The sequence below is a fragment of the Etheostoma cragini genome, chromosome 16, assembly GCF_013103735.1.
Source record: "Etheostoma cragini isolate CJK2018 chromosome 16, CSU_Ecrag_1.0, whole genome shotgun sequence".
Taxonomy (NCBI): domain Eukaryota; kingdom Metazoa; phylum Chordata; class Actinopteri; order Perciformes; family Percidae; genus Etheostoma; species Etheostoma cragini.
Genome location: NC_048422.1, coordinates 5,271,622 through 5,291,988, shown reverse-complemented (window position 1 = coordinate 5,291,988; position 20,367 = coordinate 5,271,622). Strand labels below are relative to the sequence as shown.

Here is a 20,367-nt window from a genome sequence, read left to right as displayed (position 1 = left end):
GTCATGAGTAATTTAATGAGTCATTTAAAACCTCAAGCTCAGTTTAGTTAAAAAAGAGGAAGTTCATAACAAATATAATTCTTGAGTGAGGGATGACAACAAATCCACAAATAAATCCACAAAATTCTCAATCCCCACAGGGCAGGCACAGACACAGCTGTTCTGCTGCTGCCGCAGCTGTTCTAGATATGGTCAATTGTACTAGGAATTCAATCAAAATAGTAGCAAAAGGCATAGCCACACATTTGCTCACTGAATTTCAACATGGTAGGCCAGGCCTATTTTCCTTTAGTAGCTTCTTTCTCTGAGTCTGATGTCACGGCTGTTGACAGTTGTCTACATGGATACAGAAGCAGAACATAGTGGGTCATATAATGCTTTAAACTTAAGACTTTCTTCTTCATAAAATGTGTTGGACATTGTCACATTTTTGTGTACATTTTTATTAATTTACATTAGTGTAGACAGGACAGTGTCTTTCAAAACATGACCTGCGCAAAGGAAAAAAAATGAATGCCTCATTGTACGCAACATTTCTGAAAATGCACTTCCGAAAGCATCTCTGTCCCCAGCACATTACAAACCAAACTGACGACCATGCAACCCAGCAAACACGTCTGCTGAGGAAGAAAGGGAGATCCTGTTGAAAACCTTGAAAAACTTAAATCAATATTAATTTAGTCAGACTCTGTATAAATTGTGTACACATAATATAGTAAAGACAAATGCAAAGTACAAATGCCGGTGCAACAAATTAATCAAAGTGCAGGGATTTTCTGTTTCAAATGACGAGCAAGGGAATAGAATAGAAAAGTTCAAACACACACTCTTGTGTTTGGGCCATGGTTTAACTACAATATTACAATAATTATTTCAATCTGACGTGTTTTGATATATAAAATAATAGTTTGTTATTTTTTATAATATCCACTTTGTATATTATTTCCATATATCTGGACACCTTGCTTACATCTATAATATTCACAGAAGTTATTGTGTGCTAATGTAGTTTTCTCTCACATTTACACTGACTTTGTAATTCATGGTATGATTCTGACTTTAAATAAAGTTTAAAATATTTTAATAACATGTTCGTTTTTTAATTGTATTTAATCCTACTTTATTTTAGTAAATTTTTTCATAGTTTATGTCACAAAGTAGACATGTCAGGTCCTTTACATCCCCAGTCTTGATTCACAAAAAAACAAGATGGGTTTGTTTCAAAATATATAAAAAAATATTTCAGCTGGAGATTGTTCAATCTGCAATGATGCTACAGAGGTCTTTAAACTTGTAGCCTTCAGCCCCAGCTGACACTGGGTATGTCCCAGGTCCTTTAATTACATTCATGTGTCCTTCAATTGCTTTTCTCGCATCCTAGTCTGTCCCACCTTGGAAACACAGGAGAGACTGGGAAATGATGCGAGGAGAGAGGAAACGAGGAAATTTGTTTTTAGACGGATGAGACGTCCTCACTCCTCGCTTTTCAATCCTCGCTGGGCATCAGAAAAAACAGTTTTCCCAGAGAAAACAATCATTCACGTCACCTTATGTGGGAATCAGAGGTGGGAAACTTGGGCTCGTTTGCTAACCGAGTTTCACAGTTGGTGACCGACTTTGGTTCACTGAAAATATTTAAATGACAATAGACTGTTGTGGACAAACGCCTCTGCCAAGAAACATACACAGACATAACAGTTTTCAAATTATTCATAATTAGGCCAATGTATAAAAAACATGTTCTCTACCGTTCAATGTCATAAAACACAAACACGTGTCGATGTGCTGTTTGTATGCTTGCACAAGAAAACAGCAGCAAATCTTTGTTATTGTGGCGTCTGTGTTCTCACACACCGGATGCTCAAAGCTACGCCCAACAGTTGGTGGTAGTCGTGCAACAAGTTGTTATGCCAAATGCAAGAATAACAGAAGAAGGACACGCATCCAAACAACGTGAACGCTGGCAGTTGGAAAAACAACTTAATCACAGGAGCGGTGCCTGAACAATATAATCACAAGGGCGCTAACTAATATTCCCAAGTGACATGAATGCACCATTGGAGTTTTAAGACAGACCAGAACGGCTTCCGGTTCAAGCAAGGAGATATCAAATAAGATTCTTGGGATCCACCCACTGACTCAAGAGACATCACTCAGGGCAGTTTCAGACTTGGTGCAGCTCCCTCACAAAATACTCAACACATTTAGTAATTCTAGAAGTATTACTGCGTGACTTAAAGTGGCCAAATTGTGAAAGAAAAATCACTTTCTGGGATTTGGAGGTTATTTAGTGTCTTTATTGCTTCCACATGCATACAAGCTTGAAAAAACTATCCATGCTGTTTTGAGTGAGTCTCCGGGTGAGCTGTTCAACATCTCCACGGCTTTTCACGTAACTAGCCAAGATGAGGTGGCTAACCGTAGCACATGCTAGCTCCAGCATGCTAGCTCGTTCTAAATGGGAAAACACTGCTACAACACACACTAGTTCACCATAATCTACAAAAGAACTACTACCATGTTTAAAAGAAGTCTCCCAGCTAATCCCGACCAAAGTTGGAAAAACAGTAGCTAGATGATTTTATCATAACCTAGCTACTGGGCAACTCCCAACAAAAATATTAAAGAAGTGAGATGTCTCACTCTGTAGTTAAAACTGAGACCTGAACACACACAGCGAAAAAAAGGATCTGCAGCAATGCGTAGTACATCAAAAATCTGGTGTTTTTTGAAATTTGAACCATGTTAACCTATTCTGGTACAACCTAAAAATACAATTATGAACCTTAAAAAGAGCAGAATATGGGCACTTTAAGAGGTGCAAACCACTGGAAGCTCTGGCACCACACTGACGCAACTGCGGAAACCCACATGCCAATTAGACCCAAGCACTGACAACCACTGAGGACTGGAGAAGTTTTTTGTAAATGGGTTAACGAGCGGGCAACAGGCAACAGGTGATGAGTGCTAATAGGCTGGGGATGGTGGACAATGATACTGATTGAATGGAGAATGAGTAGTGGGCGTGGCTGAGGAAGAATCCAGTGCCGGTATGACACATTGGTTAGTATTTGGAGCGCTTAAACTGCCAGCTCCAACAAGTGTTGTTTTATTAAAGGGTGGAGAGCTTAGAAATCTACAATTTAAGTCTGTACAGAAGAGTCACCCAACCTGTCAGAAGGGCCCAAAACCTCTACTGTCACCTTGCAGGAATGTTGTCTTGAGAGGGGGCAGACGATTGGCCGATCCTCTGCAGGTGACAAGAAACCTCGCACACAGATGGGTGGAGACACTGCAGAGGGAGTTAAATACTGCAATCAACACCTGGGATCTTTAAACCGGTGTGGGAAGACTGTCTGCAGTGCCACAGGTATTGGTTTTGGTTGTTTAAATATATGCATACATATTTTAGTCAACTGCAAATTACTAGTATTTCTTTCTTGTTTTCTTTTGCCCTCTTGGCAGCGATTGTTTTTGTTTAGGTTTAAACTTTTCCAGTCAAGCATCATGGCCTTCTTCAAGAAATTCTTCAATAATGTCATCCCTCAGAAAGACCCTGACAACAGCTATGTCACAGTGAGTATCAGGTCACTCAGCTACAACTAGTCACATAACAGCAGGATGCCCCCGCTGCTGGCTAACTGCAGTTTTGTTTATTATACGATCACCCTCCAGTTTAAGGTTTTGCAATTTAAATATCTCAAAAGCTATGTAAAAGTTGACAAGAAGCAGGACAGATTTTGTTTTCTCAGGTGCTTACACTTAAGTTTTTGGATTTCCTATTAAAGATGGAGCTTGCGACAGTGGAGAAAGAATGTTGATATTCAAGCTCAACACCCAAACAAACACACCTCGCCCGTCGGTGCTCCTTCAGAACAATCGTAGGCTATGTGTCTGATTTACCGTCGGCCCCTGGATCCCACTGCCTTTCTCTTTCTACATCCATAGCCTTTCCCCTGTCCCGTGCACGAGCATGAAAGAACTAGTGTTGCGTTGCTTGGTCCGAGCCAATTTGTTTCCCGTTTACAGATCAAGGCTATGTGTGAACACCAACAGACAGAAGACTGTGCATTTGATAGATTAGAATCACAGACTCCACCCTTTTCTTTTCATATAAAATGACTGACTGCCATCTTTTGTGTCACTCTGCCCTAGGATCAAACTGAGATGAATCAAAAAATACTTTTCAAAACTGAAATGAGGTGTAGCTGCAAATTCCTGATGGCTTGTAGCAGCAAGTTTTCATCAAACAAAATCATTTGTACTTCTGGCTGTTCTAGGTGAAGGATAAGCCCAAACCCCCCTATTACGGAACAGTCACTCCTTATCCAAACTTCAACGCCACGAGTGATGCTTCCACTCTTCAGAGTGCCATTAAAAGCAAAAGTATGTGGGATAACCCTTAAAAATGATCTCATGCTTTTTTTCTTTTTTAAAGTTTGGGTGGTTAATGTTTTTGCAGATGGTGTACAATTTAAAGGTAAAGAACTCTAACAATTAAAATGTGAATAACATTTCCTCAATGTAAGCCATTTTAAACGGGATGAAAGTCAAGCTGCCCTTCTGTTTTTCATTATTCTAAGATTTTTTTTTTTATTTAAAGAGACAAATGTTCTTCTCTAAGCGCTTTAAAGAAAGTAAAGTACAATGTATCCCTCACAGAAGTGGACAAGGATGTGATCTTTGCCATCCTGGTGAAGAGAAGCAACGAGCAGAGGCAGAAGATCAAGGCTGTGTATGAAGCCTCGGCTGGGCAGGTGAGGGATCATTTCTCATGGAGCCAGAGTCGATGTGGTCAGATAAATTCGCTCCATATCTGCCAGAGCAAATGAAACATGAGCTTGCAGATGTCTGGTTTACAGGATATTATGTTTTAGCATGTCGTAGATGAACATTTTAATAAAGGTTAAAAAAAAAAAACATTTATTACGAAAGTCGTCAACAACAACTCGATGCCCTTTGTACCTCACCCAAATCTAGTTTTATTGTTCCTGCTCGTTGTCGTTCAGGTCGCGTGATGAAGACGTTTTTTTTAAATGCGCATATTCATGCAGGATCACGCAAACATTGTGGGATCACATATGACACAGAAATCCATCTTGTCAGACAGAACCACCAGTATGCGGTCAGAGCTATGGGCGTGGCTTTGGTGTGGGACTGTTTCTGGTGTTGCGTGGCAATGGCTGATGTGATTGTTCATCAAATGACCTGCCAGAATTCTTTTTATTTAATAGTCCCTGCCCTTTCCCAATGACAGCTTCTCAGATGGTTTAATGTAACAAATCACAATGGTGCATCAGGTTGCATAGCGACAACTGTCTGACAACTTTTTATTTTACTTTTTATAAAAGACTCTCCCACTCAAAATAGGCAGTGTGGCAGATGTAACCTAAACCAAAACACACACTATGGTTTTAAATTTCTGCAGCAGTCTTAGTCTGCTTTACGATGACATTATGCCTTGGTGTATCTTGCAGAGTTTGGATAAAGCTCTGCAGTCAGTTCTCTCCTCACATCTGGAGGATCTGGCTCTCGCTCTGATCTCAACGCCCGCTCACTTTGATGCCTACCTGTTTAGGAAGGCCACAAAGGTAAATATCAACGCCTTATGTACCAAATATCACATATGTATATGTGTCCCTCTTCATGGCTGTGCTACTTTCTGTAGTTATCGATTTGATCCCTAATGTTTAATGCTTGTTTAATAGTTTGTAATTATGTCTTAAAGAGTCCTATAAAAGTATTGTTATATTACATGTTTTGCATTTGGTCAGCCCCAGCATTTTCTTTCTTGCAACAGGGTTTGGGCACCCATGAACACATCCTGGTGGAGATTCTGGCATCAAGAACAAATCAAGAGATTCGAGAGATCAAGAGGGTCTACAAAGAAGGTACTGTGTTATTTGGTGAACAAGCAAAGGTCCTGAAAGGTTTTCACATTTGACAAAACGTGATGCCTTTACCTGACACTCTTTAGTGTCTCCGTGCATGCAGCAGAAGCCCAACGCTGAATTCTTTAGACGGCATAATGTCCCAGTCATGACAACTGTAGGCCTTAAAGTTTTACCTGCTGCAGTCCCACTTTGTTCCATCATCTTAGTGCTGAAATGGTCTTTGTTCCTCAGTGTACAAAACGGAGCTGGAGGACGTTATTAAGGCAGAGACCAGGGGGGACTTCACCACGGCCCTCCTGGCCATGCTTAAGGCAAATAAAGACGAGAGCACGGAAATCAACAACGATCTGGTCAAAAGGGACTCAGAGGTAAAGTCACAAGGCTGATGTTTAACTCTTTATTTTCAACATATTGTGAAAAACAAAATGACTATAAAATATTAACTTCATTTTGTAATAAAAACTGCTGGACACTAGTATTTATCAAATGTTACTCAAACAGGACTAGATAATGCATTGGTTGGGGACTATTTTCAGCAGTGGATTACTAAACATTTGGTGCTCTAGGGAGTATTTCCTGCAGCAGGATTGCATCTGTGGGACTGAGTCAAAACAAACCAGTGTTTACTGTAATAAAGGAACACATCGAAAGGTGTAACAGTGGTGCAGTGACATGCTTTTGAATAGTTTTTTTTTTTTTTTAGAACTATGGCACGGCGGAAGAAGAAACATCAGGCTTATCTGTAGGATCAGTTATAAGAAGAAATAGACTATTGTTAGACTTATTCATTCATGTTAAAGTGTGGCGAGAACAATATTACCTGGTAATGGCGTGTTGTTTCTGTAGGTCCTGTTTGAGGCAGGTGAGAAGATCAAAGGAACCAATGTTTCTGCCTTCATCGACATCCTGACCACGCGCAGCGCACCGCAGCTCTGCAAAAGTGAGTGATGGAAATGTGTGAATGCTTCCACTGTTGGGGTTGACTCACCAGAGGCTCACTCTGACCTTAATTTCAAAGACTACACACACACACCTGGAAAAACAAGTGTCACCACACTCTTTCAGGTAACAGGGTGAACACACCCACCAGCGAAGGACCTATTCAGTCTATTGTTTGCTGAAAACTGTCTGTGGAGTTTAATATATTCTAGTAGATTTCTTTATATTTATGTACATAGTCTTTTAACATGGCAATGCTCCATGTATCTGTACTGCATACTTTACAAGTTAAATAAAGCAAAAACATTACTGTGAAGGAGATGTTTAAGAAGCATCTCCAGTTCGTCTGATGCCTGGTGCCCATGTTCTCCGGTGTGAACAAGAACGGCTTTCTAACTGCAAAATGGTTACTGTTCATATTTTGTACTTTGGCTGGATGTTTTAGTAGGGATTTAACAAAACACTCAACTCACTATTTGATACAATTTTTAAGTACACATTTTTTCAGGATTTTCTTTTATTTTTTATTTTTTATTTTTATTTTTTTATTTTTATTTTTTTTGCAGGATGAGCTACAAAATTCCTCTTGTGCAAAACAGATGTCCTTTAAAAGTGGAACTAAAATTGTCTTATCTAAAATAAACTAATAACTAGTCCCACATCAAAATGACTAAATAGAAAATCTCTTTAAACTAAGACGTAGTGACGTCTGAAGTCATTAATTTAAATTTTAACGATTCATTGTTAATTCCTGTTTAGAGCAGGGGTGTCAAACATATGGCCCGTGAGCCAGAACTGGCCGCCACATGGTCCAATCAGGCCCACTGGATGTTGGTGTGAAAATTGCAGAGAAATAATTGGTTTCCAATTTTTATTTGTTTCTGTAACTGTACTTTCTCAATTTTTTTTTTCTTTTGGGAATTTCAGTCTTTTAATGGAAAGGATGGCTAGATCTGATAGGGGGAGAGAAGCAAGGTGTGTGTGTGTTCATATCAGAAGCAACTTTGGTTTGCCAACATCAAGCTGACTAACTCTGTGGTAGTTTACGGTCTGGCCCACTTGGGATCAAATTATGAGTATGTGGCCCATGATGTAAAATTAGTTTGACATCCCTGAGTTGGAGTATGTCTGGCAGTTCACGTCTAAACATACATTTAAAAAAAAAAAAAGGCAAAGGCTTTTTTTTTTTTTATTATTCCAGAAATGTTTGTAGTATATGTAATATCTCAATACAAACCTGTTTTCAATCCAAGCATGACACACCCTGACTACCTGCTGTCTGTCTTCCTGTTAGCGTTCCAGCAGTATGCTACCATCAGTGACCTCACCTTACCTAAAGCCCTGCAGCTGGAGCTGAAGGGAGACATTGAGGACTGTCTCATTGACATCGGTAAGGAGGGTTTCAGCAGTTCTTTCATGATTTGATCCAATGTAGTTTTATATTTTTTTATGACTGAGTTCTTTCAGAGCTTTTCAGTACATGTGGAACACATGAGATTTGTTATTTTGAATTGTGGTCTTCTCACTTATTCACTTATTTGCTTATGCTGCGATGCCACTGTTAATCAATTTTGGTCGAAGAACACCCACAGTCTGGATGAAGTAGATTACCAGAGTTTTTTTTTTTTTTTTTAAGTGTTTTAATCTCTTTAAATAACTAAGGATTCGTTACCCTCCCCAAACTTTACCCGTGATTGTTGCACATTCAGTTATGGACAATTACTATAATTTAGTAATGTTTGAGACTATGTTGTCCTTAGACAAGCACTGAGGGTTGCTTGACCCATTAAATTTACATGGAGAAGCTGTTAACTGGACCACAAGCTGTTATCCACATTATAGAAACGGTGTGAGAATAGGCATTGTCCTGGAGAGGAATACAGGGCCAAACATACAATGTATGTCCTGAAGGTGGTTTTATAGAAGCCTGCCCATTAGACTATGATGTTTCTAGTGTATTTGTATACTTTTTGCAACATGGCTACTCTGAAGGCAAGGTTAGAGGGTCACCAAAAAGACATTTCACACAAATTTTCAAATTAATGCTTTACTTCAACTGCTAGCTGGACAAAAGGGTGTAACAAAAAGTCTCATTCATGCAACATGTGGAATCCATAAAGAAACCGAAAAACTTAAATGCACAAATAGACAAAATTAGCTGAACAAGCGGAAGTGAAGAGAAGTGCATGAAATGGAGTTGGACATACCCAATGATAATGTCTGCACATTCTAGTCTCCACCGTGGGACTCCATGACTTAACAACAAACCTTGTCTCAACTACTTTAGCCTGAACATAACACATTATTAAAGGAAACGAATAAACACTGAGCTGTCACACACAGCATCATATGGACGGTGCATATTTTCACTGTGAATGTTTGTCTCATTAAATTCTAGTAAAATGTTCCTGGAACACTTCGGCTTTCTTCGCTGAGAAACTCCATCATGCTATGAAGGTGTGTGAGAATATCTCTTACCCTACTGTGTCTGTTGAATGTAGTTTTTATTTCCAGTTTTCATCTCATTTGTAAAAACTACTTCTCACATTTGTCTTTCTTTCAAATGCCTGCTCTGCAATGTTTTAGAAGTAATATTATGCATGCACATGCAAACAATATGTCAAATTGACTTGACTTATCAGAAATTGGCTTGTATATGAGTCCTAATTCTGCAGCTGACACTAAAATGTCAGATTTTGGAGGAATGATCAGCATAAATGTCAAACTCTATAAAACCCTGCTTAACTGGGGTGATTGGCTACGCAACCAAAACGTACACGGACATAGTAGGGTACATAACTTTAGTAGGGTACCTGCAGAGTGAGAAGATTTGCATGTTTACATATTCACAGAACGCCGGCACAAATGAGGACACTCTGATCCGGGTGCTGGTGAGCCGCTCTGAAGTAGACCTAAAGAAGATCGTGCAGGAGTACAAGGCCATGTATGGCGTCAGCCTCCAGGAGGCCATACGGGTAAAATGACACATCTATGAAATATTAAAATTTTCTTTTACTTATTTAGTCCAGAAACAAAAGATTATATAAACAGTATTTCAGCTGAGAACGTTTTGAATCTGTTTCACAGAGGGAGACTAAGGAACATTTTGAGAGCGGCCTGCTTGCACTGTGTGGACCTGAGTGAAATTCAGTTTTCTGACATTCTGAAACCACTTTACTGGACCTGGAGGCCAGCTTGTCCATCGGATGGCGGTGAAGTCTCACAGCTTTCCAAATGATACAAATACCGTAACCAAGCTGTCTTGAGTTGATGTAATCCCACTAAGAATAAAATATCATACGTACCTGTTATGCCTGATCTTTCATGTGTTCGCTTTTTTTGACCACTGTCAAAGCCTTATGGGAACCGTATTTGCTTGAATACCTGAGAAATTGTTGTTCAAGATGAGGTGTTCTATAATTTCCATAGATCTTTGGAATAATAAAAACGTGATACTTTAAGTAGGTCAGCTGTAAGAAGTCAAAATTTGAGTCTGAATTTTGTAACGAAAAAATCTGAGCTTTAAGTCAAAGAGCAAGTGGAAATGTTTACTTTAAGCTAAAATTAGATATTTGGATTTAAAAGATATAATTTTGATGAGTCAACATATTAGCCAATAGGTTAACATGTTGACTTAAGACATGAGGCACTAAAGTCTGTATTCTAAGTATAATTAAAGCAAAATCATTTATGTTCACTTTTGACTCTTTTTTTTTTTTTTTTTTTATTAAAGAAAAGCTTTTAACAATGTAAGCTAGTGCAACGGAATTAAGTCTGTAAGTGGGTCATAACATTGAACATAAGCAGCCTAAACGAGAACATAACTTACTTGAATGGCCAAAATCCAAGCCCGTCTACTTTGATTTCATGTAATTTCCACCACCATCATCGTCATCACCATAGCAACAGCGCAGAAACTTGAACTGCGCAGGAGCAACGTTCGCGAACACACGCATGCACGTGACGTGGACTTTACCGTGTCCGGAAGTGCGTTGGCTTTTTTTTCCCCCAGCTTGGACGTTTTTTCCTTATGCTTTCATTGCGGACTCTGTTTTTGTGGCCAGTTCAACCTAGAAGTTAACTATTTAACTAAGCGACCACGTGTATTTGTTTGACGTTCAGTGTACACAGAGGACTTGTCACAGCTAGAAACTTTGGACAATATCTTAACTTTACTGGCATGCTAACGTTAGCTAACAGGCTAGCTAAACAGGCAAAAGGCTGCCAGCTGACTGAAGTAGGTTCATGCCTTTGTACAGTTTATTTTACAGTTTCAGTTGGCTATGTTTAAACGGAAGAATGAATAAGAGCCAGAAGGAGCCTGGCCATATTCTTCGTCGGTAAAGGGGTTGTGGTTTAATTTTTAGTACAGGTTACAGTAATGTTACTAGGGATACTGGGGTCATAAATACTGCAGCTGGACTCAAACTGGTCGACTTCTGGGGATGAAGATGGAAGACAAATACAGCAGCAACGTACTCTCGGGGGGGAAACTGGGCATGGTCGAAGTGCCAAACTCTAGGTACGTGTCTGTTGTTAATCTTCCATTAATCTCATCCGACCGGTGTGAGGTGTTGCTTGTATTTTTACTGTAGCTGTAGTTCATGTATAACTGTTGATTTAGGTCCAAGACACTAGCTGAAACTCATTTCATGGTTATTCTCAGCATCTACTGATTATTATTATTATTATGCCCATGCGTCTCACAACTCGTATGAGTTTTTAATATTAAAAAATAAAAATAAAATTTAATTATTCAATATTTTCATTCGTTTTCAGTGTGTTTAAAAAAACTAATATTTTTTCTCTTGTATTATTAAACAATATAACATTGTAAAAAAAATACATAACATGTGACTCAATTTGAAAACTCCAAAATAAAGTTTTTATTTTTCTAAAGTATGAGTTCTTTCTAAAACACAATCCGACCTCCTGAACGGAATATTAGCATTTTACCCATATCCCTTATAGAAATGATGAACACAGTAAAATAAAGAAATAGAAGTAGCCTATCGAAATAATAAAGCAAATTAACAAATTATAGAAGTTAATAAAAATTACAAACTGAGCAAGGGGCTAATGCAAATGTATTTAAAGTGTTCATAGTTTCCTGATTTATGCCTGATGCCCAGGCCTTTTTTATACATCTGTTTGTCTTTGAAATGCTTAACCATGTCATATATTAGTCCGGTGTGCAATATTTAAATAGACTCTGCTGGAGGACTCAAAATACTAATAATTTAAATACTTAAAATTTACAGTTAAAAACTTGAGTTAAATCAGGTCAAATCTGTAAATCAAAATCCAAATTTTAGAATGTTACAAAATCCACAGAGCTATAGCCGAGTCAAAGTAGTGCAGTTTTGAATTCATCAACTTTATCGGTTATCGTGCATAAAAAACGCAGATACAGATAATCTGCAAACTCCCCAAAAACAGCCCGATAGTCGGCCTATCCCTACTCTGCTGTTATCAGCCACACCACTGTCACTTTATCAACCCCCTACTTTACCATTCAGTCACTTGTCTCCAAATACTCTTTATAATTTTATTCATTATTTATTTCTGTTACTTCCTATACCTATCTGTACTATTTCCCTTGTTTTTATTGTACTGCAGTAACAGCTGAAGTTCCCCACTGGGGATCAATGAAGGAGGATCTTATCTTATCTCAAGTTGCTCCTTGTGTCCAAACTCCAAATAGTTTCCATTTTTAATAATGTAAAACAGAGAAAAGAAGAAAATCCTCACAGTACAAGTAACAGTACAAGAAACTAAATGTGTGTGTTTTCTTCAGTGATATATTGTTCTCTCTGTTTCCTCCTCAGGTTAACCAGATACCTAGTTTTACTGGTTGTCACCAAGGTCCTCAAGGCTCTTGGGATCTTTGAATCTTACGACATTCTAAAAGTTGTTCACATTGTCCAGTTCATCTTTATACTAAAATTGGGGTGAGTAGTCCTCCGCTTATTACTTGTCCAGGTTTCATTTCATCTGTTTAGTTGAACTAGTCATTTAGTTTCTGGAAGGTGACAACATGCTCACAGTAACCTTTATCCTTTCTCAGGAGTGCAGTTATTCTGCTTTTCTTCCAAAAGCCTTTCTCCTCTGGCAAAGTCATCTCAAAAAGACAGGTTTGTTGGATTTCCTCTTGTTGGAAGGTATTTTCTCATAAAATGTAACATATCAATGCCCTCATAAAGCCATTGAATTCAACCTACCATAAAGATGACTCTGTTTTCTTTTGAAATCTGTTTTCTCCGTAGTGGATAAAGTTACTAAAGCATGCGGTTTTCAGCTGCATCATATCTCTCCTGGGCTTCTTCGGTCTAACGCTCTGTGGACCTCTGAGGTAAAATGTCATCATAAAAGTGTGTTTTTTATAATGCAGCAATTCGGTTGCATGCATGTGAGCATATTTGTGTGTTTTTTTACTCTGTGTTTAAGTATTTTGCCGTGCTGCTTGATTATGGGGGAAATCACAATCACTATTATTTTGGACAATATTGCAAACATTGACTTTTGGAAAGATGTTGCATTTATTTAACTTAAAAAAGCAGTGGAACAGTTAAACAAATGTACATTGAAAACACAACTGTGACATTTCCCTTTTAATACCTCTCCCTTTTTTCTAAATTCAGAATACAAGACAAAATAAGAGTTTACTTGCTAAATGTATGGTGCAAAATAAGTTTTTCTTGATCACATTTTTTTTGTGATCATTAGCAGGCAAAATGCTGATTAAAATTAAATTAATTGAACAGCCTAAGCATTTTGTGTGTGCTCATGCAGACTCGGGTGTGTTCAGGGCGTGATTTAAATGTGGCTTGTGTCTTTTACAGGACACTGTTGCTTTTTGAGCACAGTGACGTGGTGGTCATTGCTCTCCTCGCTGTCCTGTTCACAAGCTCGGGAGGGGGGCCATCCAAGGTAGGGGGCCACTATATTACACAACTGCTTTGGAATGCAACGTTATCCCAATTAAAAAGACTGTGGTTTCAGTGTGGTAGAAGTATCTGATGTGCTTTTCTTTGACTGGGCAGACCAGAGGCGCTGCTCTCTTCATCATTGCTGTGATCTGCCTCCTCCTCTTCGACAACGATGATCTCATGGCAAAGATGGCTGAGCACCGTATCCTTAGCTCCTTTTATAAAGGGCAGCAGTTACAGCTGTTTTTACTGTTCTCTTTCTCTTTTGTTCATTATTGTATTTCCTTGACTTGTCTTTCAACCAGCTGAGGGACATCATGACAGCGCGCTCACTCATTTCCTTTACACTACCATTGCATTTTTAGGAGTTGCAGACCATAAAGTAAGCCAATCCCGGGTCACACATTACATTTTGTATTCAGTGCTGCCAGTGTTTTCCCTTCCATCATAAGATTTAGGCGCAGCAACCAAGCCGTTTTGGGCACCGCTTAAGCCGCATGAATGTATAATTAATGTCTCAAAACTAACTAAATGACTTTTCTCAGACACACAGTATAATTTCTAGTTGGACCCCTGTGAACTTCCTTTGCAAGTTATGTCTTTAAGCTTTTTGAGTGTCATATTTTTATTTATTTGATCTAGCTTTTCCTCCATTTTAGACCCAGATAAGGTAATAATGGTCTAAAATCAGGTGAAATTTCATTTTATTGGAAAGAAAAACATTTCTTAAAGGGAGCACCCCTAAACCTTTGCAATACATGTGCGTAGGTTGATGGACCACTACACCGTAGCCAGATGTACACCTCTCAAAAAATGTAACTACACGTTGTGGCAGCTAATGCCCATCACTCTCTCACTCGCTCTACCATACTCTCCCCACGCATACGCACATGCCTACTATTCTTTTAATGAGATCAAAACACACACTAACACATAAGTATAAACCTCGGGCCACTTTCGTAGGCTACGGCGTAAACTCTGCATAAAGCCCCTGCAGAGCCATAAATCTTGCTTAAGTCTTCCGAAAACCAAAGGAAAACACCGGCTGCCTACAGAAACATAGTGAAGTATTGGTTTTGATTTCTAAATGGGTTTCCTTCTTCTGTCTTTGTGTTCTTCCCATCAGGGAGGTGTGGTGCTGCTGGTGGCCTCCCTGTGCCTGAAGGTGGGCTTCCACACGGCTTCCAGGAAGCTGTCAGTGGAAATTGGTGGTGCCAAACGCCTCTATGCCCTCGACAACCTGGTTTCTGCTGCTGTGCTTCTGCCCTGGGTGATAGTGCTCTCTGCGACCACAGAAGTAAGTCCACAGAACAGGAGAAATCTTAACAAGCATGCATGTTGTTTGTTTTGCTCTTTTGGAGAACTGTGAGGCATCACCAAACTCACAACGATCTGAAAGAATGCAAGTTAGAAAACTACAGTGAGGCATAATGAGAATTAGACTTAGCCAGGGAGAACTTATTTTGTACTCAACCTAACAACCAAACCAGGTGGTGTTTCAATAATAAATCACAGGAATGGCTGCTTTAGTCTTGTCGTCCTAACTTTTACCTGTTGCTGGTGGTCTGTCCAACGCGTTGATCCACAGGAAGATATCTACTAGCCAGATTGCCATGCAGTTTGGTGTCGCTATTAATGATCCCTTAAGGATAAGCTAATTTGAAATTGGAATTCCCTCGTCACTGTTTAAATATTTGTAAAAACCCACAGACAGATGTAATAGAGTAACCACTAGAATTGATTTATAAAAAGAAATTAAAATGATGCAATATGGGCATACAACGTTTCTGCCCAACAGCGACAAAGTATATATACCCAATCACAAAATTTGTTTACAATACCTTCCTGGTAGAAAATTCCCGACTCCCATACTTAACAATGTAACAGCGCTGAGCAAACAGGGACGAGGAACAACTGGATATACTCATCTCATTCATCTAAAAGGCATGTTTTGGAGCAGCTTGGAGACATCATTAGCTTGTTGGGCCACAGACTAAAAGAAATGACACTAGCCAGACTAGCAGTTGTGTGAATTAGTTGAGTCTATGTCTGTTTACGCTCAGAAGATCTTTATTTTTGTCTTTGTCTATTTCACTCAGACAATTAGTTTCACCTCCTCGCTGTCTCTTTTTGTCACTCCGTCTCAACACTAGAGTAAAGTAGAGTCCTGGTCGTCCCTCATCCTGCCGTTCGGCATGATCATCCTCTCTGTAATGATCCTGGAGTTTTATGTCGAGGCCATCTGCAACACAAAGATGGAGACACCCAGGTGTGCCCGCTACGGCACCGTCGCCCTCTTCCTCAGCGCCCTGCTGCTGGCCAACTTCTGGACTCACCCGCTGACCGATCAGCTGCGCTCCATGAGCAAACCGCCCCAGCAGCTCAGCACGGAGCACGTGCTCTCCGGAGGAGTGATAGTCAGTGCCGTCTTCTTCATCATGGGTAAGTACCGGCTGTGGGAGTCAGCAGGATGAAAGCTCAAATGATGGAGCTGCTTTGATGAATTCTAATCATCATGTACCAGGGCTGTACCATATGAGGAAAATATGCTATAATGTTGTTGAATATCAGGATAACAGTATTACTTGCAATAAATAAACAGATATTAAAGTGTAGTCAGCTCTGCATTTCAGCTGCTATTCTGCTAATATGCAACAAGTTGCTGGTTGAATTTAAAGCAAATGAAAGGAAATCACTTCAACATTGATGACAATGATGGTTACATTTTAAAGAAAAAAATCAGTGTCTTCCGCTACATGTTGCAGCTTTTCGCGTACAGTGTTTCCATGGCACTAGTTGATATAGTGTTGATGATAAAAAAAACAATATACTGTGGAGTCTCCTATCATGCAGTCGGCACCGTTTAAAACCAACCTCAGATAAACTCACTTCTTGGGTGTACGTGCCCAGCTTTGGCAAAGCATTTGTAGGTTCATGTACTATAGCCCGACCAATATATTGGTGGGCCGATATTAGGCAATTCCCGATCTGTCTGTATTGCCATTTATAATGGCCGATTTAATAAAATAAATATAGACACATAAATTATTCTCATAAATTAATTATTTAAAAAATAAAAACCGACTGTCAACCATGTACTGAGCTTGCCGTTGCATAGTTTGTCCAACAAGGGGCGTGATACAACGTCTCTGTTGGCAACGCTGATTTTTTATTTTTTATTTTTTGTTAACAGGTTTTTTAAAGGACTTTAAGTTTCTTATCTTTATATCTTAGTTAGTATTTTTACACATTTAATTTATCAGAATTTTTATATATTTTGATGTTTTTCTGTTCTGTTGTACTACAAATAACTAATGTTAGGGAAATCTGTTTATGTTTTTTAACGCATTTCTGGATTAAAAAAATATATATTCATCGGCATATTGGATTTTTAAATAACCAAATATTGGTATCCAACTTAAAAATCCTTCTGTCGGGCTTTATTAGGTACGTTTATATTTCCTTGTACTTTCAGTCCATATTCTAAAGTGGCAATATTATGGGAAAAAAATCACTTTTGGCGATTTGGGGTGTTATTTTGTGTCTCTGTTGCTTCCAAACACATACAGACTTGGAAAAACAACTATCCATGTGTTTTGAATGAGATGCAGGTTTCTGAATGTCCTCTGCCTTCATTCTCCGGGTGAGCTGTTAAAAACCTGCACGGCCAGTCGAGACAATTGTAACACATGCTGTAGCACATGCTAGCGCTAGCATCTCATTGGCAAAACACTGCTACAACACACACTAGTTAACCATAATATCCAAAAGAACTACTTCCTGTCCCTGTTGTGCAGGTATTCCAAAAGTGACCCTGGTCTAGAAGAAGTCTCCCAGCTAATCCTGCCTTGGACTGACCAAAGCTGGAGAAAGAGTTATCTAGTTACCTAGCTACTGTGCATGTGCAACTCCCAACAAAGATAGCATAGACGTGCGATGTCTCACTCTGCAGCTAAAACAGAGATCTAAACACACAGGGTGAAAACAGGAGGGCAGCAATGTGCAGTACCACAGAAATATGGTGTTTTTTGAAATTGAAACCATGTAAACTTATTCTGATATAACCTCTAAATACAATTACAAACTTGAAAATGAATGATAATAATATTAATAACATAATATGGGCGCTAAGTTAAACGTGTATTTATTCTCCTTAATTGTATCATCTTCCACTCTCTGCAGCCTCCAGTATTCTCTCGTCCCCATCAAAGAAAGGCCAGAAGGGCACCTTGGTGGGTTACTCGCCTGAAGGGACCCCTCTATACAACTTCATGGGTGACGCCCTGCAGCACACATCGCAGTCCCTCCCGCGCTTCATCAAAGACTCCCTGAAACAGATCCTGGAGGAATACGACTCCAGACAGATCTTCTACTTCCTGTGTCTCAACCTGGTACGTACAGTGCCAGGAAGAAAACACAACTGACCTATGATTTGAAACAAGAGTTATGGGGGGGGGGGGGTATTTACTGGCAGCACTACAAAAAAGTAATAGTTTTTTACATTAGAATTTATGGAGCTTTGTAAATAAAATTGAAAAACAACAGAAAGCACAGAGCATATTATTAGGGATGCAAAATGTCATACATGAACGATGACAATAACATCAAAGTTATGAACAGTACTTTAACCAGGATATTCCACCAGGCTCCTCTGTGCTGCGTTCTGGCTGCGCCGTCTTGTTCCGTCCTCCCCCAAGTGTATGTGGTGTTCAAGAGAATATATGGGTGGTGGGGGGGGGGAAGGGGTCTCTAACTGGATGCTCTCGCTGTTTCACTCCCTGCCCGGCTGCGTGAACAATAGACCCGGCGCCCTATCTTTAGTGGAGCGCAGAGCCACTTCGCACACTGTTCTGGGACGCTCCACGACGCGCGTGGTGGAATAACAAGCATTGACTGGAAGGGCCACGATTTCTGTCGCTGCCGGAGGGCAGCACAGACGCGCCCGGTGGACCATGGGGGTTAGAAACTACAGTTCTGAGTTCATGAAGTATATTAATGTAAACTTTCCAATAGAGATTGATAATCCAAATACGACAGCTATTGCAATGATATTCTCGACATACTGCTTTTCTGCAACATCTTAGTGACAGTTGTGTTGGAAAAGCACATTTGCAGCTACAGAGGACAAGGAGAATATGTCCTCGCTATTGTTCCTAAGACTGTAGGGGGGGTGTTAATGACCCGCAGAGGACTAAACATTTTACGTGGTCTTTTAAAAGCTGATATGTCTGATCTCGTTGTCTTCACATATTTAAATGACTGTTTACGACTCAAATAAATGTGACTAAAACACAGCTTTCTGGGAGCGCAGAGGCGGTTTTGAGACATATATGGATGTCAAATATTTCAATTTCATTTTTTTGTTTTCACTAAATATTTATGTCTCCCGACTTTTGACCTCAAATTGTCTTATGTTATTTGGAGTAAATTTTATTAGATTTAATTTGTTTATTAGTCCCCAATGGGGAAATTACTACACTACACTCTGTGTACACACTTTTTGTTAGTACTCACACACAGGCCTGAAATACACACACATGCTCAGGACCTATACATGCACTATACATGGAGAGATGTCAGAGTGAGTGGGCTGCCAGCTGAACCAGCGCCCTGAGCGGTGGGGGGGGTACGGTGCCTTGCTCAAGAGCAACTGGCAGTGCCCAGGAGGTTAACTGGCATCTCTCCAGCCACCAATCCACGCTCCCAGCTTTTTTTTGTCCATACGGGGACTTGAACCAGTGACCCTCCGGTTCCCAACCCAACTCCCTACAAACTGAGCTACTGCCACCCCAAATGTGAGATTTGTTGCCCTGCATGTTTCAGGCGTTCACCTTTGTGGAGCTGTTTTATGGTGTTTGGACCAACAGCCTGGGACTGATCTCTGACGGCTTCCACATGCTCTTTGACTGCTCGGCTTTAGTCCTCGGCTTGTTTGCTGCCCTCATGACTCGCTGGAAAGCCACCAGGATCTTCTCCTACGGGTAAAAGTCATCATCAATCATGATTGGAAACATTCAAAGCATTTCAAATTCAGTTGGATGTTTTAAAAATTGAATCTTTGTTTTTTGATGTTGCAGCTATGGTCGTGTCGAAATACTCTCTGGATTTATCAATGGCCTGTTCCTGATGGTCATCGCTTTCTTTGTCTTCGTTGAGTCAGTGACCCGTGTGTTGGACCCTCCTAATATAAACACAGACATGCTGACTGTGAGTTAACTGCATCTACCACTAAAAGCAGGCTGGCTGTATGTTTGTGGTTGATGGAACTTTAGTAACATTTGTGTGTGTCCTGGTATGTCCTGATCATGCTGGTCCCGCACCTCAGTCATTGTAGCTGTAAACTTCTGAAAACACGCCTCCTGGCTGCTTCATTTGTGGGTAATGTCTGTTTAATGATGACGGTTGTTAAGCATATTGTAAAAGATTGGAAGCTTGAAATCTGATGATCTGAATTAAAGCATGTCAGAATCAGATTTTTTTTATTATCAAGTACTTACAAGGAATTTGCATTGGTGGTAGGTGCGTACATAGATAAACAAACATATTTAATACTTAATACAGAAACATTGTGTGTGTATGTGTGCGTGTGTATGTGTGTGTGTGTG

General features: G+C 39.7%; 2 protein-coding genes across 5 annotated transcripts in view; both read left to right on the top strand.

Moving 5' to 3' along the window:
* Nucleotides 1-3,282: 3,282 nt before the first annotated feature.
* On the top strand, nucleotides 3,283-10,134 carry LOC117959639 (annexin A1-like). Of its 4 annotated transcripts, none has more exons than XM_034896894.1 (12): nucleotides 3,283-3,372; nucleotides 3,464-3,576; nucleotides 4,281-4,386; nucleotides 4,663-4,757; nucleotides 5,478-5,591; nucleotides 5,801-5,891; nucleotides 6,126-6,262; nucleotides 6,741-6,834; nucleotides 8,128-8,223; nucleotides 9,232-9,290; nucleotides 9,686-9,808; nucleotides 9,921-10,134. In XM_034896894.1, exons 2-12 carry the CDS (start codon nucleotides 3,508-3,510, stop codon nucleotides 9,975-9,977), a joined length of 1,041 nt encoding a protein of 346 aa, XP_034752785.1. In that variant the 5' UTR covers nucleotides 3,283-3,372; nucleotides 3,464-3,507; the 3' UTR covers nucleotides 9,978-10,134. The 4 variants fall into 4 exon arrangements, with proteins under 4 accessions (XP_034752785.1, XP_034752786.1, XP_034752784.1 ...); XM_034896895.1 differs by having other exon boundaries at nucleotides 3,287-3,372; nucleotides 4,281-4,380; XM_034896893.1 differs by lacking the exon at nucleotides 3,283-3,372 and having other exon boundaries at nucleotides 3,445-3,576; nucleotides 4,281-4,380.
* Nucleotides 10,135-10,774: 640 nt separating this feature from the next.
* slc30a5 (solute carrier family 30 member 5) overlaps nucleotides 10,775-20,367 on the top strand; it is a 12,197-nt gene continuing 2,604 nt past the window's right edge. Inside the window, exons 1-12 of the mRNA XM_034896619.1 lie at nucleotides 10,775-11,355; nucleotides 12,662-12,784; nucleotides 12,901-12,967; nucleotides 13,100-13,185; nucleotides 13,676-13,763; nucleotides 13,877-13,964; nucleotides 14,068-14,144; nucleotides 14,889-15,059; nucleotides 15,916-16,204; nucleotides 17,945-18,153; nucleotides 19,586-19,743; nucleotides 19,840-19,969. Coding sequence (XP_034752510.1) covers nucleotides 11,279-11,355; nucleotides 12,662-12,784; nucleotides 12,901-12,967; nucleotides 13,100-13,185; nucleotides 13,676-13,763; nucleotides 13,877-13,964; nucleotides 14,068-14,144; nucleotides 14,889-15,059; nucleotides 15,916-16,204; nucleotides 17,945-18,153; nucleotides 19,586-19,743; nucleotides 19,840-19,969 — 1,563 coding nt within the window. The 5' untranslated portion in view covers nucleotides 10,775-11,278. The remainder of the gene's footprint in view (nucleotides 11,356-12,661; nucleotides 12,785-12,900; nucleotides 12,968-13,099; nucleotides 13,186-13,675; nucleotides 13,764-13,876; nucleotides 13,965-14,067; nucleotides 14,145-14,888; nucleotides 15,060-15,915; nucleotides 16,205-17,944; nucleotides 18,154-19,585; nucleotides 19,744-19,839; nucleotides 19,970-20,367) is intronic.